This window comes from Ctenopharyngodon idella, chromosome 9 (genome assembly GCF_019924925.1).
Source record: "Ctenopharyngodon idella isolate HZGC_01 chromosome 9, HZGC01, whole genome shotgun sequence".
NCBI classification, from domain to species: Eukaryota; Metazoa; Chordata; class Actinopteri; order Cypriniformes; family Xenocyprididae; genus Ctenopharyngodon; species Ctenopharyngodon idella.
This window is the reverse complement of record NC_067228.1, coordinates 1,209,457-1,234,372: the sequence shown is the minus strand read 5'-3', so window position 1 is coordinate 1,234,372 and position 24,916 is coordinate 1,209,457. Positions and strand designations below refer to the sequence as shown.

The window sequence follows — 24,916 nt, the reverse complement described above, 5'->3', positions numbered from 1 at the left end:
GAGTTCGAAAAAGTAGGTTTTGAATAAAATTCAATATGGCGGACTGTAAGTATTGTAGAATATGGCAAATTTGGTATCATATGACTCAGCATAAGCCAACAAATCTAATGATGTAAGTTAATATGTTGAATTTTTCATATGTTATAAGCATTTTCATGAATTTCATTGATCACTAGGAGGCACTGACCTAACACTTTACAGGTCCTCTCAGAACATGGCCTTGATGAATCATACCGAGTTTCGTAAACGATACATTCATGCGTTTGTAAAACACAGCATTTTATGACAAAATTCAAAATGGCCAACCAAAGAAAACTGGATATCGTTCAACTCGGCATACCTCAAGGAATCTAAGGAGACCATCCTGATGATTTTAGGACAAGGCTACGGAGCCCCAGACATGACATGCAGGAAAAAATAGTAGGCTACATCGTGCGCACAATTTACTATTTCGTTCCCTCGATTTACTAAAAAGTGTGCACGATTTACTATTTCGTTCCCTCTATTTATAAATCATGCGCATGATTTATAAATCGAGGGAACGAAATAGTAAATCATGCACACGTTTTAGTAAATCGTGCGCACGATTTAATAAATTGAGGACACTAATTAGTAAGTCGTGTGCACGATTTAGTAAATCGAGGGAACGAAATAGTAAATCGTGCGCACGATTTAATTTTTTTTCTTGCATGTCATGTGTGGGGCTCCGTACAAGGCATTCAAAAGTTATAAGCAAAAATAGCCATTTTTCCTATCTCGGCACCAGTAGGTGGCGCTGTGACGATACTGTGCATGTACCCCCAAGTCATGCCTGTAATGACATATACCGAGTTTGGTGTCAATACACCAAATCATTGCGAGGATACAGCATCAAATCCATTTTTGCGTGTTCGCCGTCAAATTTGATGATCTTTTAATAACTCTTTTAATAAGTTTTTGCCTGGAGTGTGAGTAGATGCTACATACCAAATTTCATGCAAATTGGTCAACAGTTCTAGGAGGAGTTCGAAAAAGTAGGTTTTTTCGGAAAATTCCAAATGGCGGAAAAATTTTAATGACGGAAATGACGTCATAGGGTGCATTGGAATCAGCATGACCATGGATTCAGAGAAAAATTTTGTTTCTAGGACTTACAGGTCAAAACTTATGAGCATAAACGTGAGTGAATCTGAAACTGTTGGTGGCGCTAGAGGGTTTGAGGTAGAGACTCCAAATTTGCTATGGTAATATTTCAGACTGTTCTCTATCTGTGTGCCAATAATTTACATTGTGGTATAATGCATAATATTATTGCAATCATTGTTTTTGAGGAAAAAATAAGCAAATAAATTAAATGTCCACTTTAAAAGCAATTAACCTTCTTTAAAGGAATTATTACTCATTATTGTAGCTATAGTGAACTCACTACATGATTAGCTCATATTCAAAATAATAATAATAAACACGATATAAATAATAATCAATAATAATAATAGCAATAATTTAAATTGTGGTATAATGCATAGTATTATTATGTTAAAAGTTTCAAGAGTAATATTTTGTAATTATTGCACACACATTTAAATAAATGTTTGAGTTGTGCAGAAGCAGATTTTCCTGGCAAACAAAATGAGCGATGTAAAAGCAAGCAAAAGACTTTGGGACTTTGGTAAAAGACTCTTTGTTCGTATCTACCGTATAGTGTCGACTGTAAGCGCACAGTCTTTTAACACTCTCTGTTTAACATAAAACAACCAAATATAACTTTCACACAGCCATGTGCCGAACTATCTGTGCTGATGCTGTTCAAATTAGTTGATAATTTTCAAATAAACTGAGTTTGTTTGGCTCGCTCATTGACTTATGCGTCTATATATGAGTGTTTACGGTAAGAGTGCTGCTTCGCGAGTGCAGTGGGAATGTGGAATATCCTGTCAGCACAGAGAGGGATAGCAAGTAAATCGTTTGAAGAATCAGGAAAAATGACTGTTTAAGAGAAGGTAAGCGAATAAAAGAAGCCTAAAGAGAGAATCTGAGCTGACATGTGTAAAGAAAGCAGCTGTCAGCAGCCTTAAATGAAGCGCATTGATATCTCCTCTGATTGTTTTTTATGATCCAGCTGTTAATAAATCAATGATTAAATCAGCTGATGTTCAAACTTCAGCAGAAGCGCGTGGGATTGTTGTCATTTCCGTGATCGCGTGTTTTCATAGATTCTGCACACCTGATTTTGACAAGTCAAAGTTCTTCCGGGTATTATCAGTCTGAACATGTCAATCATCTCACCTGCACTTTAGAGGAGCTTCATCTACAGATGCTGATGGAAAACAGGAGCTTGAGGTTTGGTGCATCTGCAGATGTCAACACATACTGATCAGAGATCAGAGAAACTAATCTCTGGTGTGCTTTTGCAGGTTTCTTGCTGGTTTTCTGGTTCTTTTCCAGTCCAGCTTGTGTGTCACAAATGCAGATCATGATTCCAGACCCAACTTCGTCCTGATGATGGTGGATGATCTGGGCATTGGAGATATCGGCTGCTATGGAAATGACACCATCAGGTAAATGAAGTTGCACAGAGTAATTGTCTTTGAAATGCAGATTCTGTCATCATTTACTCACCCTCATGTTGTTTCAGACCCGTATGGTTTTTCCTTGGAATACGAAAGGAGGATTTTTAGAATTTTCATGCAACATTTTTTTTTTTTTTTTAATGGATGCCGTTTTTTATAATAGTTTTATTTTTTATTTTTGCCAAAATAATAACTGCAAAATCATTATTAAAACAGGAAATTGAATTGTTTAAAGTAAATATTCTATACAACAGCTCAGAGCGTCTGTTAAGCTCAAAAAAGGACAGAGAAACATTTACATTTATGCAGTTGGCTTTTATCCAAAGTGACCTACATTGTGTTCATATTATACATTTGATCAGTTCATGCATTTACTGGGAATCAAACCCATGACCTTTGTGTTTGAGCGACAGGAACACCATGAAAATATATATAGAGAGAGAGAGAGAGTAAATCAGCTTTTGAAAGTAACTTGATGCTTCAAATAAAGATTGTATCATTACATTGTTACACCAGTAGGAGGCGACAAGTGAATGTTGAAATTTTTTTTCTCATTGAATCGTTCATTCAAGAGATTCGTTCAAAAACGATTCATCCAGTAATGAAACAAGTTAAGTATTTGAATGAGTCATTGAATCATTCATTCAACCTGATTTTTTAAAAATTACTTCAAATTAATTAAATATTTTTTTAAGAGACTGCAGAAATTAACATTTTGTCAGAACATCTAATAAATTACATGTTTTTTTGTTTAGTTGTCTGTTCAGAATCGTTTGAGATTTGTGACCTCTGTTTAAAACTTATCCAATTTATCCAGAATCGTGTCGCTCTAGTTTGATGTGATTGGCTCTAAATGCCGTAGGTCTTATGACCAAACACAAGATGCCAGTTCAAACATGCAGAAAGAAGTTTTTGCTGTAAATAACCAAAAATCTCACCCTAAATGTGGGTTTGTTTGCATGTGACATCAGAAGACTTTTCTGTCCTTTTAGACAGTCGTGGTCACTATGAAGATTCTTCATTTCATATTTTGTGTTTCCCAGAAAAAAATAACAGCATATGCAGTTCTTCCTCTGCATTTTTGTCTTGTTTTTCAGCACAAATATCTAAACATTCTTAAATCAAGATACATTTACTAAAGAAGCAAAATGACTCAAGATAGTAAGTCTTGTTTACTGAAAAAAATCATGCTTATTTTAAGCATAAACTCACTTCATTTTCAGCATGCAGTTCTTAATATCTTCAGTCATTTTGCTTCTCCAGTAAATGTATCTTGATTTAAGAATGTTTAGATATTTGTGCTGGAAAACAAGACAAAAATACTGAGGAAGAAACTGTTTTCATCTACTGCATTAATCTGTAAATGTCTTTCTCTGATAGTTGTTGTCATGTGTTTGAAGGACTCCAAACATAGATCGTCTGGCCGCGGATGGAGTGAAACTGACCCAGCACATCTCCGCTGCTCCTCTCTGCACTCCCAGCAGAACCGCCTTCATGACGGGCCGCTACGCTCTACGTGCCGGTGAGGAACCAAAAACCCGTCGTTTATCCAGTTTGACTCTGAAATACGTCACATAATGGAATTAGTTGTGAATGTCATATTGACTTGAGATCCATCCTGCTTTAAAGAGCTTGAGCATTTAAAGTGACAGGCGATGAGCTCTTTAAAGCAGGATGGATCTCAAGTTGTGGTGTGGACTCTGGTATTCTTTTATATTTAGAATGATTTTTAGAACTATAACCATAATGATAAAGATATCGTCCTTGGTGTGAACGGGCCTTTACAGTCTTTTATGTCAGTCATCTAGGCCGATAAACCACAGCAGTCGGCTGATTAGTTGATCTCAGAATGGGTGGTTTATTGATCTGATAGGGTTTATTGGTGTGATACGGTAACGTGTCTGTGTTGATGTGAAGGTCTGGGCAGCACCGGCCGAGTGCAGGTGATTCTTTTCCTTGCTGGATCAGGAGGACTTCCACCTAATGAAACCACCTTCGCTAAACTTCTGCAAAAGCAGGGTTACACCACCGGCATTGTGGGTAAGACACTTAATACATACTAGTATAGGGGTGAATCAGTCGCAAAGATGTCCATAAATTATAACATGCATAAAAAATTATTGCATGCATAAAAATATTGTAGTATGCATAAAGAAAACCATTGAAAGGAGAGATTGCTCAATAAAATGTTCATATATTCACCCTCATGTTGTTCCAAACCTGTATCCCGTATGTGAACTATCCCTTTAAACACTCACACTGTTTTGAAATTGGAAATTGTCTTATCATATAAACAGAATGTTAAAAGTAAAATACAGGTTATGCACAACAACCTTCTGTATTCTGTAAAACAGGTCGCATCACTTCTGGTTCAGGTCTTTGTACTGTATGTGCTTTGTTAAATATAAAGCTGTTTTACTCAAGATGCCTTCCAAGGAGTGAGCAAAGATGAGCATAGCCAATGACCATCGCATATGCAGACTGACATCTAAAAGTTCTTATTTATCTTTTTCACTAAAATTAGAATATTAAAATAGAATAAAACTGCAACAATAAAAAGAACTAACTGATTACCTTAAAAGTCCATAGATATCACTGTCAGTTCATACTTATAACACCTTCTCCAACAAGTGGATGCAATAAGGCCTGTTTTCCTGTCTGTTCATGTGAAGTTCGGGATAAAGAATATTTTTGTGATATCAGCTTCAAATTTGGAACACGACTTTGTTAGACATTTTCCAGCAATTTTTGAGGCCAAATTATTTTGAAAAATATATATTTTGTAAATAATACAAAAGGTTTAATTCAGTACATTTTAGAGCTGCGTGATTCTGGATAAATTGAGACTCATGATTTTTTTGTTTGAAATAGAGATCATGATTCTGAATAAACAACTAAACAAAATAACATGCAATTTACTAGAGGTTCTAACAAAATATTAATTGCTGCAGTCTATTTTTTTAAAGTAATTATTTAAAAAATAAATCAGGTTGAATGAATGATTCAATGACTCACTCATAAAGTCTTCACTTGTTTCATTACTGGATGAGTCGTTTTTGAATGAATCTCTTGAATGAATGATTCAATGACAAATACATTTTTTAAGTCACTTGTCGCCACCTACTGGTGTAACGATGTAATTGGAACAATCTTTGTTCGAAGCGTTAAAATGTGATTCACTCAAAGGTGAATCAAAGGTGATTCACTTAACTACTTTCAAAAGGTGATTTGCTCTATTTTGATCGCAGCTGTAGACATCAGTGTTTATATCTAAACTATAAACTTTTATCCAGTACTTCAGTGATAATCTGAATTATTGTAAGACAGAAATAATGAGACTGTGTGGTTGAAAAGACTGTTTGTGAAGCTGTTTCGTATCTATACATGGTAACGGCTGTCTCTGGCTCAGAACCCAGATCTGAATGTTCGCTGTAATCGTACTTGTCACAGGTTTTAGGAATGAGATCGTGATTTTTTTTTAACGATTAATTGTGCAGCTGTAGTACATGCTTTATTGAAGTGCGTTTACTTTTGCAATAAGCTGCTGAGTGTACAGAGATCTATACTCAAAAAGAGGGGTGATGGTTCAAAGGTTAATCTCTGATTTTAATGTCTTTACGCTGTTTTCACTCTGAAGGTAAGTGGCATTTGGGTGTGAACTGTGAGAGCAGGAATGATCACTGCCACCATCCCAACAATCACGGCTTTGATTTCTTTTACGGGCTGCCCTTCACCTTCTTCAATGACTGCAAGCCTGGAGAAGGTAAAGATGTCCTGGTGGACCTGCAGGAGAAGCTGTGGCAGATTTCTGCACTGGTGGCACTTGCGTTTCTCACGCTGCTTCTGGTCCGGGTCGTCGGGCTGCTGCAGGTCCGTCTGACACTTGTGGCATTTCTGGCTGTTCTGTCGCTGCTGAGCTTTTCTGTGTGGTTCATACCCTTTGAACTCCTGAGGACTTGGAACTGCATCATCATGAGGAACAGAGAGGTGGTGGAGCAGCCCATGAACCCGGAGACGCTGAACGCACGGCTCATGCATGAAGCGGAGCAGTTTGTGGAGAGGTGGGATGTGCGTCAGGCTCAGTGAGAGCAGTTTAACCACAGTCATTCACTAATGACTGAACGTGTCAATCTTTGGGGGTGTGTGTGTGTGTGTGTGTGTGTGTGTGTGTGTGTGTGTGTGGGGGGGTGGGGGGGGGGGGGTAAGCAACCTCATAGCAACTGTCTAGCAACACTTTAACAACCATCCAGACCACCATAGCAACACTTTAGCAACTACACAGAACACCCTAATATCACACTAGCAACACCCTAGCAACCACACAGAAAATTATAGTATCATCCTAGCAACCACCCAGAATACCCTAATATCAACCTAGCAACACCCTAGCAACCACCCAGAACATCATAGTATCATCCTAGCAGCCACCCAGAATACCCTAATATCATCCTAGCAACACCCTAGCAACCACCCAGAACATCATAGTATCATCCTAGCAGTCACTCAGAACACCCTATCAACACTTTAGCAATATCATCCTATCAACACTATACCCTAATATCATCCTATCAATGCCCTAGAAACCACCCAGAACTCCCTAGCAACACTTTAGCAACCACCCAGAATACCCTAATATCATCCTGGCAATGCTTTAGCAACCTTCCAGCACTCCCTAATAACACTTTTGCAACCACCCAGAACACCCTAATATCATCCTAGCAATGCCCTAGCAACCACCCAGAACACCCTAGCAACACTTTAGCAACCACCCAGAACACCGTAATATAATCCTAGCAATGCCCTAGCAACCTTCCAGAACTCCATAATAACACTTTAGCAACCACCCAAAACACTCTAATATCATCCTAGCAATGCCCTAGCAACCACCCAGAACACCCTAGCAACACTTTAGCAACCACCCAGAACACCCTAATATCATCCTAGCAATGCCATAGCAACCACTCAGAACACCCCAGTATCACCCTAGCAATAAAGTACTTTATAATTACTTTTTTTTAATAATTATAAAGTACTTTACAATTTAATTATCTTTTTTTATTACAGTAATTAAAATTTGATTTGTTTTCAGTGAATTAATTTGTTCTATTTAAATGCCATACAGTGTTTTTTCATGTAAATATAATTTCTTATTTGTTTCTTTTGAATTTGTGCTGATATATGGTCTGTACGTGTGTTTGCTGAGATTCACCCGTGAACAGGAAGCTTTAACGCCCATTTGCATGCATGCTTGCTTAATAATGTGGTAATGCAGAAAACATTAGACCTGTCCAGACGGTTACGATTATGGGCTGTTTCTTGTGCCTGTGGTGGGAAACTTCTTTGGTTTCTGTTCATCATGTGATTTATGATGTCAGACACAGAGACGGGCCCTTCCTGCTGTTCCTGTCACTGGCACACGTGCACACGCCTCTCTTTGTGTCTGAGGGCTTCGCCGGAAAGAGCAAACATGGGCTGTATGGGGACAACGTTGAAGAAGCGGACTGGATGATTGGTAAATGATGGATTTCTGTTCTTTCCAGCATCGTGCTGTCTGTGATATATCGCTGGAGATCTCTGAGTGGCTGTATTGTTGGTCACAGTGGGCGCGTCTACTGCTGGATGCTCTAACATGATTGGTGGGCAGCACAACAGACCAGAGCGTTTGATTTGTTCATAAATTATGAGATGTTTTACTGCTACAGTAAAATGTCATTCTAAATAGACAAATCCACCAAGAAAGAAAGCATCATATCTTGAATCAAACTAGCAACCCCCTAGAAACCACCCAGAACACTCTAGCATCACCCTGGCAATGCCCTAGCAACCATACAGAACACTGTAGCAACCACCTAGCAGCACTACAGTAACAACCCAGAACACTTTAGTATCACCCTAGAAACATCCAGAACACCCTAACAACCAACTAGCAACACTATAGCAACAACCCAGAACACTCTAGCATCACCCTAGCAATGCTCTAGCAACCATACAGAACACCCTAGCATCCACCTAGCAGCACTGTAGTAACAACCCAGAAAACTCTAGTATCACCCTAGCAACCATCCAGAATACCCTAGCAACCACCTAACAACACTATAGCAACAACCCAGAACACATTAGCATCACCCTAGAAACATCCAGAACACCCTAACAACCACATAGCAACACTGTAGCAACAACCCAGAACACTCTAGCATCACCTTAGCAATGCCCTAGCAACTATCCAGAACACCCTAGAAACCACCTAACCGCACTATAGCAACAACCCAGAACACACTAGCATCACCCTAGCAATGCCCTAGCAACTATCAGAACATTCTAGCAACCACCTAGCAACACTATACCAACAACCCAGAACACTCTAGCATCACCCTAGCGATGCCCTAGCAACTATCCAGAACACCCTAGCAACCACCTAGCAGCACTATAACAGCCCAGAAAACTAGCATCACCCTAGCAACCATCCAGAAAACCCTAACAAACACCTAGCAACACTATAGCAACAACCCAGAACACATTAGCATCACCCTAGAAACATCCAGAACACCCTAACAGCCACCTAGCAACACTATAGCAACAACCCAGAACACTCTAGCATCACCCTAGCAATGCTCTAGCAACCATACAGAACACCCTAGCAACCACCTAGCAGCACTGTAGTAACAACCCAGAAAACTCTAGTATCACCCTAGCAACCATCCAGAATACCCTAGCAACCACCTAACAACACTATAGCAACAACCCAGAACACATTAGCATCACCCTAGAAACATCCAGAACACCCTAACAACCACATAGCAACACTGTAGCAACAACCCAGAACACTCTAGCATCACCTTAGCAATGCCCTAGCAACTATCCAGAACACCCTAGAAACCACCTAGCAACACTATACCAACAACCCAGAACACTCTAGCATCACCCTAGCGATGCCCTAGCAACTATCAGAACATTCTAGCAACCACCTAGCAACACTATACCAACAACCCAGAACACTCTAGCATCACCCTAGCGATGCCCTAGCAACTATCCAGAACACCCTAGCAACCACCTAGCAGAACTATAATAACAGCCCAGAAAACTAGCATCATCCTAGCAACCATCCAGAAAACCCTAACAAACACCTAGCAACACTTTAGCAACAACCCAGAACACTCTTGCATCACCCTAGAAACCATCTAGATCAACCTAGCAACCACCTAGCAACACTATAGTAATAACCATAACCCAGAATACTCTAGCATCACCCTAGCAACTATTCAGAATATCCTAGCAACCACTTAGCAGCACTATAATAATAACCCAGAAAACTCTAGCATCACCCTAGCAACCATCCAGAACACCCTAGCAACCATCTATACATGATTGTTTTGCATTGTGGAATTTCATTAATAAAACGAATTAATTTACCACAATGCAAACATCAGATTTTTTGTTACTGAAATATAAATACTTTATCTTTTTATACTTAATATAATTTTTATTACAGTAATAAAAATGAGATGTTTTCCGTAAATTACTTAGTTATAATTAAATACCACAATGCAATACAATCTTTAAAAAAAAAAATCATGCAAAATAGAACTTCTTTCTCTTTTTTCTCTTCATGAATCAAATGTAACAATGTAACAATTAATGTTTCATAAAAAGCTCAATCGCATCGAGGTCTGAAATGAAGTCAGAGTAAAGATCACATGTTTGGTCACAGGTAGAATGATGAAGACCATCAAAAGGTTCGGCCTGTCGGAGAAAACCTTGATGTACTTCACATCTGACCACGGCGGCCACATCGAAGACGCTCAGAGAGGAGGCTGGAACGGGATATATCGAGGTACAAACACTGAGATGGGATTATCATCCTGTCATCATTTACTCAACCTAATGTTGCTCCACACCTGTATGAACCTGTGAAACACAAAAGCAGACGTTTGGAGGAGTTAGGGCAAATGGTGCCGAGTCAAGCTACAAAAAAGAACAAAACAATAAAAACAACAACAACAAACAAAACAGGCAAATACAGCGTATGGTTTTGTGTTTTTACTGACCCTCTTATGTTTAGGTGGTAAAGCCATGGGCGGCTGGGAGGGAGGAATCCGAGTGCCGGGAATATTCCACTGGCCCGGGCGTCTCACTGCAGGTCGACAGGTATCAGAACCAACAAGTCTGATGGATGTTTTTCCCACAGTGGTGAAGCTCGCCGGGGGAGCGCTACCGGAGGACAGGTACAACACTCAACACTATGTTCCTGTAGGTCAGACAGCAATACACACTTAGCCTACGTAGATAAAACAGATTATATTAGTATAGCCTAGCATCACCCTTGCAACCACCCAGAACACCCTTGCATCACTCTAGCAACCACCAGGACACCCTAGTAACCATGTAGCAACCACCTAGCAACACTTTAGCAACCACCGAGAAGTCAAGGCAACTTTATTTATAGAACACCCTGGCAACACTTTAGCAACCACCCAGAACACTCTAGAAACCATCTAGAATGCTGTAGCATTACCCTAGCAACACTCTAGCAACCACCTAACAACACTTTAGCAAACCCCCAGAAGTCAAGTCACCTTTATTTATAGTACACCTTAGTAACACTTTAGCAAACACCCAGAACACCCTAGCAACATTTAAGCAACCACCTAGAACACTCTAGCATTTTCATAGCAACACCCTAGTAACCACCTTGAATACCTTAGCTACCACATAGCAACACTTTAGCAACCACCCAGAAGTCAAGTCACCTTTATTTATAGTACACCTTAGTAACACTTTAGCAAACATCCAGAACACCCTAGCAACATTTAAGCAACCACCCAGAACACTCTAGAAACCATCTAGAATGCTGTAGCATTACCCTAGCAACACTCTAGCAACCACCTAACGACACTTTAGCAAACCCCCAGAAGTCAAGTCACCTTTATTTATAGTACACCTTAGTAACACTTTAGCAAACACCCAGAACACCCTAGCAACATTTAAGCAACCACCTAGAACACTCTAGCATTTTCATAGCAACACCCTAGTAACCACCTTGAATACCTTAGCTACCACATAGCAACACTTTAGCAACCACCCAGAAGTCAAGTCACCTTTATTTATAGTACACCTTAGTAACACTTTAGCAAACATCCAGAACACCCTAGCAACATTTAAGCAACCACCCAGAACACTCTAGAAACCATCTAGAATGCTGTAGCATTACCCTAGCAACACTCTAGCAACCACCTAACGACACTTTAGCAAACCCCCAGAAGTCAAGTCACCTTTATTTATAGTACACCTTAGTAACACTTTAGCAAACACCCAGAACACCCTAGCAACATTTAAGCAACCACCTAGAACACTCTAGCATTTCATAGCAACACCTAGTAACCACCTTGAATACCTTAGCTACCACATAGCAACACTTTAGCAACCACCCTGAAGTCAAGTCACCTTTATTTATAGTACATCCTAGCATCACTTTAGTAACTACCCAGAACACCCTAGCAGCACTTTAGCAACCATAAAACACTCTAGCCTTACCCTTGCAACCACCTAGCAACACTTTAGCAACCACCCAGAAGCCTAGCCACCTTTATTTATAGAACACCCTAGCACCACTTTAGCAACCACCTAGAACACTCTAACATTACCCTAGCAACACTCTAGCAACCACCTAGCAACACTTTAGCGACAAGTCACCTTTATTTATAGTACACATTAGCAACACTTTAGTAACTACCCAAAACACCCTAGCAACACTTTAGCAACCACCTAGAACACTCTAGCATTACCATAGCAACCCCCACATCCTCTTAGCAACACTTTAAGAAACCACCCAAAATACTCTTAGCTGCAGCCTCACAACCAGACAGAATGCCATAGCAACCAAGGTTTTTTGTCTAGATGTTTATATGTGTAAAGGAACGGTCCGGTCTGTTGTAAGTGTGTTTGTGTGTGTGCCCTGAGGATCCTGGACGGTCGTGACCTGATGCCACTGTTAGAGGGCAAAACCAACCGCTCGGAGCACGAGTTCATGTTCCATTACTGCGGCATGTATCTGAACGCTGTGCGCTGGCATCCGCACGACAGTGAGTGACGTCACACACACACACACACACTCAAAAAAATCATCTCTGTCTGAACGAGACACTAGATTACCCACATACACTATTAAAGATGAAACATGCCCTCCTCAGGTGAATTCATCTTCAAGGTCCATTTCTTCACACCGAACTTTTCTCCCGCGGGAGCCGTCGGCTGTTACGACACCAAGGTGTGCATGTGTCACGGGGACTTTGTGACGTACCACAACCCGCCGCTGGTGTTCGATCTCAGCAGGGACCCGTCAGAGAGTCGTCCGCTCTCACCGGAGACGGAGCCGCGCTTCGCAGAGGTGCTGGAGCGTGTGGGACGGGCCGTGAAGGACCACCGCAAAACTCTGATGCCTGTGGAGAAACAGCTGACGTGGACAAACGTCCTGTGGAAGCCGTGGCTGCAGCCCTGCTGCGGGACCTTCCCCTTCTGCTCCTGCTCAGAAACAAACACTTAAGAAACCAGAGAGTGAAGGATGAACGAGTGCTGATGATATCAGTGCTTCAGAAGAAGGGAATCGTATAGAAGGAGCTCCTGTGTTGATTTAACATGAAGAGCATCGATCCTGCTGTGCAGAACATTGTCGTGTCTTCATCATGTCTGAAAGTAAATATTTTAACTTTTTAAATACTTGTCCTGACATTTTTTACATTAAATATTAAACATTTTCCGCTGACACTTTGCAATAAAGTCCCATTAGATAACTACTTAATGCTTCAGACTAACACTGAGCAAGAAAATGATTACAGTAACTGAAATGAATAAATGTTTTAGAATTATCTTTCATTATTAGTTCATGTTAACCAATAAAGTTAACTAATGTTAACAAATGGAACCTTAAAGTGTTTCCAACTTATTAAATTCCTGAATAAATAAAGTCCTGACATATTTGCATTAAATATTAAACATTTTGGTGACACTTTACAGTATGGTTTCTTTCAGTTAACTAAATGAGTTAACATGAGCTAACAATGAACAATATTTCTACAGTCTTTATTAAACTTAATGTTATTTTCAACATTTACTCATGTTTTTAAACCAAAACACATTTCTATTAACTAGCATTAACCAATATTAAAGGGTTGGTTCACCCAAAAATGAAAATTCTGTCATTTATTACTCACCTTCATGCCGTTCCACACCTGTAAGACCTTCGTTAATCTTCGGAACGCAAATTAAGATATTTTTGTTGAAATCCGATGGCTCCATGAGGCCTACATAGGGAGCAATGACATTTCCTCTCTCATTCCTCTCCATTAATGTACTAAAAACATATTTAAATCAGTTCATGTGAGTACAGTGGTTCAATATTAATATTATAAAGCGACGAGAATATTTTTGGTGCGCCAAAAAAACAAAATAACGACTTATTTAGTGATGGCCGATTTCAAAACACTGCTTCATGAAGCTTCGGAGCGTTATGAATTAGCGTGTCGAAGAAATGGAAATGGGGAAATGTCATTGCTCCCTATGTAGGCCTCACGGAGCCATCGGATTTAAACAAAAATATCTTAATTTGTGTTCAGAAGATTAACGAAGGTCTTACGGGTGTAAAACGGCACGAGGGTGAGTAATAAATGACAGAATTTTCATTTTTGGGTGAACTAACCCTTTAATAGATTTCTCATTGTTACTTCATGTTAACTGATGCTAACACATAGAACCTTATTGTAAAGTGTCACTCATTTTTTAAAGAGGGAAATCATATTAGTTCATTTTCATCATCACAATGGAGTAAATTTAAAATCAATGGAAGAATTCGGTGTGTTTTATGCTTTTAGTTTGTGTTTCTTTAAAACATTCCATTCTGTTTGATCAAAATCACACTGATACATTTGAATCTAGTGATTTTCATGAATGACTCCATGAATTTGGCGCGTCCAGCAGAGGGAGACATTCGTGCAAAAGTGTTTAGAAAAATTAAATGGACAAAAATGAGATTCTGCCACGAGCTGACTTTTTAATATTATGGTAATCTGGGACATGATTATTGCAATTTACTGTAATAGTATTATTAATATAAAAATAAATTGTGTATTATGAATATTATATAATTTTATATAATAAAAAGAAATTCATATTTATTAGATTGTTACAAATAATTGTGATAGTGGCCAAAAGTGATTTGTAAAAATGAGGGAAGAACAAAACACTAAACTTGCTTAAGGTATATATCTGACAAAAAAATAAATAAATAAAATAAAAAAAAAATTTAAATAAGGAAAACTAAAGCTACAGGTTTTATTTTACTATACAAAAAATGCAGACGAACGAAAAGCTGAGAGGAAAAAGCAAACATTGACTACAGTATTAATTCATATTTGGTTGGTTTTCTCGTTTTTGCATGTGTTCATAATTTCTTTGCATGACAGTCTGGATAACAAAAATGTCACACAATGTCATGTTTCATTGTGTTATTATCACAAATAAAACAATCGACTCCAACACAACTACACAATATGACTACAAAATATATAATAATATTTAAAGGGTGAAGATGTCTATTTTTGTCACTTTTGGTCACTACTGTATGTCTAACAATCTCTGGATGTTTATTCTCAGGATTCCTGCACTTTTGAGTTGCTCATGTCCACATACGGCAGAAATAGTAAGAGTTGGATGTTAGTTTGCTGTTACTTTGAGTATTATTCATTACTTTCACCTTGTGCTCTGCTGAAGACGAACAGAAGCTTTAAGTGTTTCCAGATGTGATGCAGCAGGAGGAGTCTGATGGATCCATCGCTCTTTCATCTCTGGGAAGTGTGGAGGAGAACAGAAGGAGGACAGGTGAGGTCTATTATTCAGGCAGAAACTTGTCTGAGAATCAGAAGTGAGCTCAGATATTCCAGTCTTAGTACAATAGCGAGCGAAAGGTTGGAGTAATTAAGATTTTTAATGTTTCTGAAAGAGTCTCTTCTGTTCACCAACGCTGCATTTATTTGATAAAAAATACAGTAAAAATAGTGAAATATTATTCCAATGTAAATCAGCTGTTTTCTATGTGAATATATAGTAAAGTGTAATTTATTCCTGTGATCAAAGCTGAATTTTCAGCATCATTACTCCAGTCTTCAGTGTCACATGATCCTTCAGAAATCATTCTGATTTGATGATTTGCTGCTCAAGAAACATTTCTGTTCTGTTCATATTTTTGTGGAAACCGTGATACATTTTATTTTTCAGGATTCTTTGATGAATAGAAAGTGCAAAAGGACAGCATTTATTTGAAATAAAATCTTTTGTAACATTATAAATGTCTTTACTGCCTTTCATGTCTTACTGACCCCAAACTTTTTCCACAAAAATAAGAAGCAGCACAACTGTTTTCAACATTGATAATAATAATAATAAAATGTGATCAGCGTGAAGAGAGAAATTAGATGCACTAAGTTTCATTTTTCTAGATCAATGCGTTCAAAAGTTATAACCCTTTCAAATATGAATTTTTGAACTTGTGGTGGCGCTATAGAGTTGGTCCTAGAGACCCCAAAGTTGGTCAGATTACTTTTCATTACAATCACTACAAGTGTGCCAATTTTCATCATTTTCCTATTTATGGGTCATATGGCTGCCATAGATTCCCACTGGGGAAAAATAATAAGAAAACTAAATTATAATAGGGGCTATAGTACTTTCGGTGCTTGGCCCCTAATTATTCCATCCTTTTGACTGGTAGTGTATCTCTACATTTTTACAATTTTTAGTAAGAATTATTCGCATACTGAATTCCAATCAGTCTTTTTTTTCTAACATCTTTTTGCTTATTGATTTGTTGCTCTATTCTTCCATACATTCATCCATTTATAACCGCCTTTATATGACAAAGCAGCTCTGATTTGCATCTAGCCTCTTAGAAAAACGTTTGATTAACATCATAAACTCTAGTTTTCGATGCAGCTTATTCTGTTCAAGAACTGTCCACACAAACATAAGACGACTGACTGACACAAAAAGTGACAAACCGCAGTTTGTTTGGATTTTACGTGCCATTAATGTGAGGTTGATCATATTATAGTTGATTCGACAGCAATAGAGCAATGTTTCAGTCCACAATCTGTTCAGAAAACACCATAAAAATCTTGCTACCAAACGCCTCAGTCTGATGCCACTAACTTCAGAATAAAAGAATTTAAAACAGTTTTGAGTTTTACTGGCCTTTATGAGTCATTAAATTCCCACTGAGTTCATGAAGTTGATCCTTTGAGTCGAGTCATTTAGAGACTGAAATTCATCTTTTATCAGTGTCTTTGACTGTTTAGGCAAATAAGCTCAAGGATCCTCCTGTGCACACATTGAACAATACAAAATGTTCTTCTGTAATGAATTGTAAGCAGAGTCTATTTTTAAACCTTTAAAGTTGACTTAGGGTTTTCTTTTCTTTTGCTCTAAAATGGTTGCCTATTAAAATGTGGGGAGCTGAAAAATGTCTTTGATATTGTGTGTCTACAGACAGACAGGACTTACACGAGATGTGAATTAGGAAAATAAAAGAAGGAAAAAGACTGAAATACGTCGACTCTTTCAGTGGCACTGACGTAAGTTAGTAACTGAAGTTAGTTCATGCATTCATGACGTCTAGACTAGATTACTGTAATGCATTATTAGCTGGTTGTCCTGCTTCCTCAATAAACAAGCTACAATTAGTACAAAATGCAGCTGCTAGAGTTCTTACCAGGTCAAGAAAATATGATCATATAACACCAATTTTATCATCTCTACACTGGTTACCTATTAAGTTCCGTATCGATTATAAAGTACTGCTAATGACCTATAAGGCTCTAAATGGTTTAGCTCCTGTGTATTTATCGCCCTACAATCCTTCACGCTCTTTAAGATCACAAAACTCTGGACTTCTGGTTGTACCTAGGATAGCTAAGTCCACTAAAGGAGGGAGAGCGTTTTCACATTTGGCTCCTAAACTCTGGAATAGCCTTCCTGATAATGTTCGGGGCTCAGACTCGCTCACCCAGTTTAAATCTAGATTAAAGACACATCTCTTCAGCCAAGCGTTCACATAATGAATCTCATATCAGATCAATTGCACATGACTATCTTTGCTTAATGTTACGAACAGCAGCTATGCTAATTATTCTCTATATGCTTTTCCGTTTTACCTCGGGACGCCCGTCCCGAGGTGACTAGAGAGTACATCAGCTTCAGTTTGGATCCAGCCTCTTAAGAAGACCTCAGATGACTAACACCTGTGAAGAGACGGCGCCAACTCCTGCGAGGACTTCAGAAGATGCAACATCTGGATCAACACGCACATTCGCAAATTTCTATATATCCTAATTATTGTTAATATGTAATTCATTTTTACAGGAGCTCATTGCTTCTACCTTCAATTAAATTGCTAACAGTGATTGTAACTTAATTGCCTAAATTATTACATTATTAGCTAACTGCAGTCTCCAAATTGTAATGTTGACATGCATTCTCTGTAAAGCTGCTTTGAAACGATATGTATTGTGAAAAGCGCTATACAAATAAATGTGAATTGAATTGACATACAAACTGCATCCCAATTCACATACTATCTGTCCTAAATAGTAGAATTAGAATTAGTGTGAATTAGATTCTAGAATTAGAATGAGTGTGTCCCAAATCGTATATGTTGAGATGCTGCCTTAAAATTTTAAGTTTAGTCAACTCAAATAGTTGTCACTTAGTACAACTTCACATTTCAAGTTGACTAAACTTAAAATTTTAAGGCAGCATCTCAACATATACGATTTGAGACACACTCATTCTAATTTTTTAAGTTGAAACAAAAAATTTTTATTTATTTTTTATTTTTTGTAGTAATGGGTAAAGCTACAGTAACGTCTTCAGCTAGTCAGCTTGAGATCCTTTCCATCTAAACTGGTTATATCTCTTAAGCCTTGTAGTGAATGTTTAATGAGTCACACAGACCCGAAGCACAGCCAAAACAATGTTCTTCTGCAAAATGCATGCAGTTTTTAACCACTAGAGGGCTTGTGGTTACATAGTTTACATTTATATAATATTAACAAACAAGCTTCAATAGGTATAGGAAGGCATCTGATTGAATTTATTTTGTGATTTTCACTGACTTTATTATCTTGAGCTGTTGTGCTGCTAAATAAAGCCTTGTCGTTTACAGCAAAAAAAAAAAAAAAAATGGCTTCAACAGTTGGCCAACAATCAGCAGAGATGATCTAGTGAACAAAAGTGAGCAGATGACGTTTCCTGAAAACACAAAAGCATTTGGTTCCTCTAAAGGATTTCAGGAACGTGCTTGAAATGAGACCTTCTCTTGAAATTAAAATCTGCAAGAAGAGTTCAGTGTTTACTAGAATATTTTCCATTGTATGCATGAACATCTGCTTTGCTCTCCATTTCAAAAGAATTTACAACAGAAACGTAATGTGTAATTCAATCAAACACAATATCACTTCCATACTGCTGAACTTTTGATGAAGCTGTTTGCCAGAGCAAATATTTTGAGTCTTTTTGAAGGAAACACTGTAGTAGCAGCACAGTCTTTTGGGATATTGCATAAAAAACACTGGAAGGAAACGCCACTCAATTGAGTTGGATCATTTTTTATCCGATAAGACGACGTGCATAAACTACGACGGAAACACATTTACCGAATAAATACCTCGATGTGCAACAAAAATCTCATGTGACTTTGCCTCAGCAGAGGCTGTGATTGGATAACTCGACTAACCAGCGGACCAATAACATCGCAGCATCTCAAATGTTGGTTTGGTGGTTCTGAAACGCCTGAGTCAAAGTCTGACATCAGAATGATTTGGTTTATTTCCTCCAGAAGCGTCTCACACAATTGTGTCCCTAAACACCAGCATCCGAACTCATTTATGATGGAGGGAAAAAGAGCTACAGTTTGGGAACCAATTTTGCACCAATTTCCCAGGAAGTGATGATTTTGTTCTCTTGAACACGTGGGATGGAAATGCTGCTTTATTCGCCAATGTCTTACACGATATTTCAAAGTTAAATTCGCAACTTTGGATGGAAACATGACAACTTTTGCTTCTGAGAACCATGAAAATGTGAAAAGTGTCCATTGATTTTGTGTTTCAAACCGCCAGTAAATTACAGAGGAGAGTTTGGCTCCTCCAGCCCTTCACTGTTGACCTTTGACTGTTGACCTCTGGGAAAACTTAACCAGCTGACCATCCATCCATCCATCCATCCGTCCTATCATCATGTCTTTAGGACAGTGTATATAAAGAACTCAAACTTCCCTCAGTTAAACCAGCTGTCTCAAACTTCAACTGATGTGTCAGGCCATTAAAAAACTAGTTCACCCAATCATTATTTACTCACCTTCATGTTGTTTCAAGCCTGCAAGAGTATCGTTCTTCTGTAGAAAACAAAAGAAGATGTTTAGCAGAACATTATGAGCTGCTGTTTCCATACGGCGACCAGGTTCATTACTGACAGACATTGAAAGAATCTAAAACTAAAACATTACTAAGAATAATCTTGTTTTCCCTTTAAAATTAAGTTTATTTTTCTGACCCCATTGGCAGATATTTGTTCTTGTTTTAAGCGTAAAGCTATTTAATTTTGATGCATTTTTCAGTAAACAAGTCTTAATAATGTATCTTCAGTCATTTCTCTTCTCCAGTAAATGTATCTTGATTTAAGAATGTTTAGATATTTGTGCTGGAAAACAAGACAGAAACACTGAGGAAGAACATCATTTTTTGCAGTGAATTGGCTTGTTACCTTCAAGGAAAAATAACACTGAAGTCAAGATAGAAAAACACAATAATGCATGTTTTTTTAGGGTGTCTGTTTAAACTGCATGTTTACTCAAGACTACATCCATCTTTCTTGATGATTCTCTTGGGTCTTCATCGTCTCATTGGTCTCTGTGTGTGACAATATTTTCATCAAGACCCTGTTTGAGCATTTGAGCAAACCCTACAGACGCACAAGACATGAAGGTCCATCTGGAGAGAATTAGAGAGAATACAGCTTGTGGCAAACACAAACACAACGCTATTCTCTCTCAAGACAACAGAGACACCAAAACGCCTGCTGAAAACTCTAGCACTAAGTACTAAAGTTGAGTGCAAACAGTTTTTTTGTGTTCCGGATGTGAATGATTCCCCAAATCATGTGTTGTTGAGAAAAGTGTGCAATTACTTTACTAAGTGATCAGATTCACCATTTCTACCTGCTGCACTAGAAAACGGCTGAAAAAATACAGACAGACAATGAAGGATGAACCCGAACCACAAATACAGACCAGAAGATGCTGAGACCACTGAGATTCTGTCACCACTGAGATTGTGTGATTCTGGATGCAGGACTTATGAACACCAAATATGAGAAAACACCTAGCAACTTCATAGCAACACTTAAAAAACCTCAGAGCAGCTTAACTGCATAGTAACTCCCTAGTAACCACCCAGAACATCTTGGCAACCACATAGCAAAACATTTAAAAAGTGCAGCTTAACTGCATAGCAACACCCTGGCAACCATATAGCAACACACTTTCAAACACCCAGAGAAGCTTAACTGCATAGCAACACATTAGCAACCTCATAGCAACACACTAAAACACTCGCAGCAGCTTAACTGCATAGTAACACCCTAGCAACCACCCAGAGCACCCTGGAAAATGCATGGACACACACTAAAAACAATGAAAGCAGCATAACTACATAGCAACACCCTAGCAACCACCAGAGCACCCTGGCAAATGCATAGACACACACTAAAAGCACTCAGAGCAGCTTAACTGCATAGCAACACCCTGGCAACCACCCAGAACACCTTGGCAACCACATAGCAATACACTTTCAAACACCCAGAGCAGCTTAACTGCATAGCAACACGTTAGCAACCTCATAGCAACACACTAAAAACACTCAGAGCAGCTTAACTGCATAGCAACAACCTAGCAACCTCATAGCAACACACTCAAAAACACCCAGAGCAGCTTAACTGCATATCAATACCCCAGCAACCACCCAGAACACCCTAGTAACTGCCTAGCAACACACTCAAAAACACCCAGAGCAGCTTAACTGCATAACAACACCCTAGCAACCACCCATAACACCCTGGCAACTCAGAGAAGAAAACTCAGAGCAGCTTAACTGTATAGCAACACCCTGGCAAACGCATAGCAACACACTTAAAAACTCAGAGCAGCTTAACTGCATAGCAACACCCTAGCAACCACCCAGAACACCCTGGCAAATGCATAGCCACACAATAAAAACACCCAGAGCAGCTTAACTGCATAGCAACACACTAGCAACCACCCAGAAAACCTTGGCAAACGCACAGCCACACACTAAAAACACTCACAGCAGCTTAACTGCATAGCAACACCCTAGCAACCACCCAGAACACCATGGCAAACGCACAGCCACACACTAAAAACACTCAGAGCAGCTTAACTGCATAGCAACAACCTAGCAACCACCCAGAACACCATGGCAAATGCACAGCCACACACTAAAAACACTCAGAGCAGCTTAACTGCATAGCAACAACCTAGCAACCGACCAGAACACCCTGGCAACCACACAGCCACACACTAAAATCACTCAGAGCAGCTTAACTGCATAGCAACAACCTAGCAACCGACCAGAACACCCTGGCAACCACACAGCCACACACTAAAATCACTCAGAGCAGCTTAACTGTAATCTCTTGTAAACTCCCGAAATCTGTGCACACAGATTGTTAATTTATAGGATTCAATCCCACATTGAAATTTTTCTCAGAGAAACGCAATCGTTTTACAAGTGAATGCAAATTTTGGAGGAACACAATCGTTTTGCCAAGTAATATATAAATATAATTTTTCCTCCCATCTCATCATTTTTCCATCAGCATATCCCCCTTAGGTTCTGTAGAAGAGGCTAAAATCACACAGTGAAGTTTTTCTAAAGCATTTCTAACTAGGCTGGTGTATTTTATACTGAGCAGCAGTGATGTTTTCATGTGAAAATGAAAAGCACGTGTGTCTAATCCTCTCAGCATTTGACAGAAACCTGAGACGACTGACCAGGACACAGACTTCACCAATAAAACAAGAGATGTTTGTCCATTTAAGCCTCTTCTGTTTGATTTAACAGTGTATGTGGAGCAGAACACTGACCGCACAGACATGACTGGATTCAACTTTGGCCAAGGCTGATTTAATCAAATGCATTTTGTAGTTATGGGCTATAATATCAGGTAACACTTTATTTCAATAGTTCTTTTTAGACACTAGACGATAAGTAACTTTGCAACTACATGTTAACTAGCAGTCATTAGTAGACGGTCTGCTCAATATCAGCTGTCATTCAAGTTCAAGTTCAACAAATGAAAAAGATCATTCACATATAGTTACACATGCGTTTCACATTTGGCATGATTTTGCTTGAGACGAAGCTGTTTAAGTGTTGCTCAGACCTCGGGTGAAGGTGTAGGCCACTTTTACCAATTTGCTGACAGGATCCGTCTGGCTCATGTGGAACCACGTTTCTTTCCCGCCGGTCAGACTCAGGCTGTGCATCAGCCGGTGAAGTGCGTTTCTCTCATTTTCAGCTCTCTGCGGGCAGAAACATGGTTTATCATCACACTTGAGTGAAGAGTTACCTCACTGCCTTCAGGCTGCGTTTCTCTTTATCCTGCACACAATAAATCATCTTCCTTCAGTCCAGCTGCTGCAGTTCTTGTGTTGTGCAGCGATTCAGCCACGAGTCTCTTCATGATGGAGATCACACTGCAGGAAATGATGCTCTTCCTCAGTATTTGTGCTGGGTACTGTTTTTACAAATGAGGACATCCCTAAAAAGAGGTTTTGTCAGGTTTATCTCACTTCTAAGTACAAATTTGTCCCTAAAATAGGGTTAAGTAGGTACACAAACACACACACACTCACATACACACACACACTCACACAGACACACGCATACAGAGAGAAGCACGCACACACACACACACACACACACAGAGAGTCACACACAGAGACACACACACAGACACACACGCACACACACAGAGACACACATGCGCGCACACACACACACACACACACACACGCACAGAGACATGCACACACACGCACAGACTGAGACACACACACACACAAACACACACACAGAGAGACACGCACGCAGAGACGCACACACACACACACACACACATAGACACAGACACATGCAGAGACACACACACACACGCACACAGAGAGACACACACACACACACACACACATAGACACAGACACATGCAGAGACACACACACGCACACGCACACAGAGAGACACATACACACACTCTCACATGCACATGCATGCACAGAGACACACACACACAGACACACGCATACACGCACACAGAGAGACACACACACACAGAGACACAAACACACACACAGAGAGACACACGCACACAGAGACACATGCACAGAGACGCACACACATATTCTCACACGCACATGCACACACAGAGAGACACACACACAGACACACTCATACACGCACATAGAGAGACACACACACACAGAGACACAAACACACACACAGAGAGACACACGCACACAGAGAGACACACACACACACTCTCACACGCACATGCATGCACAGAGACACACACACACACAGACACACGCATACACGCACCCAGAGAGACACACACACAGAGACACAAACACACACACAGAGAGACATGCACAGAGACGCACACACATATTCTCACACACACACACACACACAGAGAGTCACACACAGAGACGCACACACAGACACACACGCACACACATAGAGACACACATGCGCGCACAGACACAGACACACACACACACGCACAGAGACATGCACACACACGCACAGACTGAGACACACACACACAAACACACACACAGAGAGACACGCACGCAGAGACGCACACACACACACACACACACATAGACACAGACACATGCAGAGACACACACACACACGCACACAGAGAGACACACACACACACACACACACACATAGACACAGACACATGCAGAGACACACACACACACGCACACAGAGAGACACACACACACACTCTCACATGCACATGCATGCACAGAGACACACACACACAGACACACGCATACACGCACCCAGAGAGACACACACACACACACACAGAGACACAAACACACACACAGAGAGACACACGCACGCAGAAACACAAACACACACACAGAGAGACACACGCACGCAGAGACACGCACACACAGAGACACATGCACAGAGACACACACACACAGACACACGCATACACGCACCCAGAGA

At 39.6% G+C, this 24,916-nt stretch overlaps 1 protein-coding gene across 5 annotated transcripts; it reads left to right on the top strand.

Annotated features, from left to right (window-relative positions):
• Positions 1–1,865: 1,865 nt before the first annotated feature.
• On the top strand, positions 1,866–18,146 carry arsh (arylsulfatase H). Of its 5 annotated transcripts, none has more exons than XR_007931710.1 (13): positions 1,866–1,979; positions 2,193–2,319; positions 2,394–2,537; positions 3,950–4,071; positions 4,467–4,589; positions 6,187–6,610; positions 7,925–8,061; positions 10,258–10,380; positions 10,609–10,771; positions 12,507–12,628; positions 12,737–13,238; positions 15,312–15,419; positions 17,082–18,146. XR_007931710.1 is itself a non-coding variant. In XM_051906435.1 (11 exons), the coding sequence occupies exons 2-11, from the start codon at positions 2,294–2,296 to the stop codon at positions 13,087–13,089; spliced, it is 1,737 nt and encodes a 578-aa protein (XP_051762395.1). In that variant the 5' UTR covers positions 1,866–1,979; positions 2,193–2,293; the 3' UTR covers positions 13,090–13,260. The 5 variants fall into 5 exon arrangements, 1 of the variants encoding a protein (XP_051762395.1); XR_007931709.1 differs by having other exon boundaries at positions 15,195–15,419; XR_007931711.1 differs by having other exon boundaries at positions 1,883–1,979; positions 2,277–2,319; positions 15,195–15,419.
• Positions 18,147–24,916: the final 6,770 nt, after the last annotated feature.

What these genes read in the sequence shown, in the direction of transcription:
- arsh (XM_051906435.1), top strand. Translation starts at nt 2,294, where the DNA reads ATGCTGATGGAAAACAGGAGCTTGAG. An exon ending in CCGCTACGCTCTACGTGCCG is followed by an intron (nt 4,072 to 4,466) that starts GTGAGGAACCAA and finishes GTTGATGTGAAG; the next exon opens with GTCTGGGCAGCACCGGCCGA. An exon ending in GCGCTGGCATCCGCACGACA is followed by an intron (nt 12,629 to 12,736) that starts GTGAGTGACGTC and finishes TGCCCTCCTCAG; the next exon opens with GTGAATTCATCTTCAAGGTC.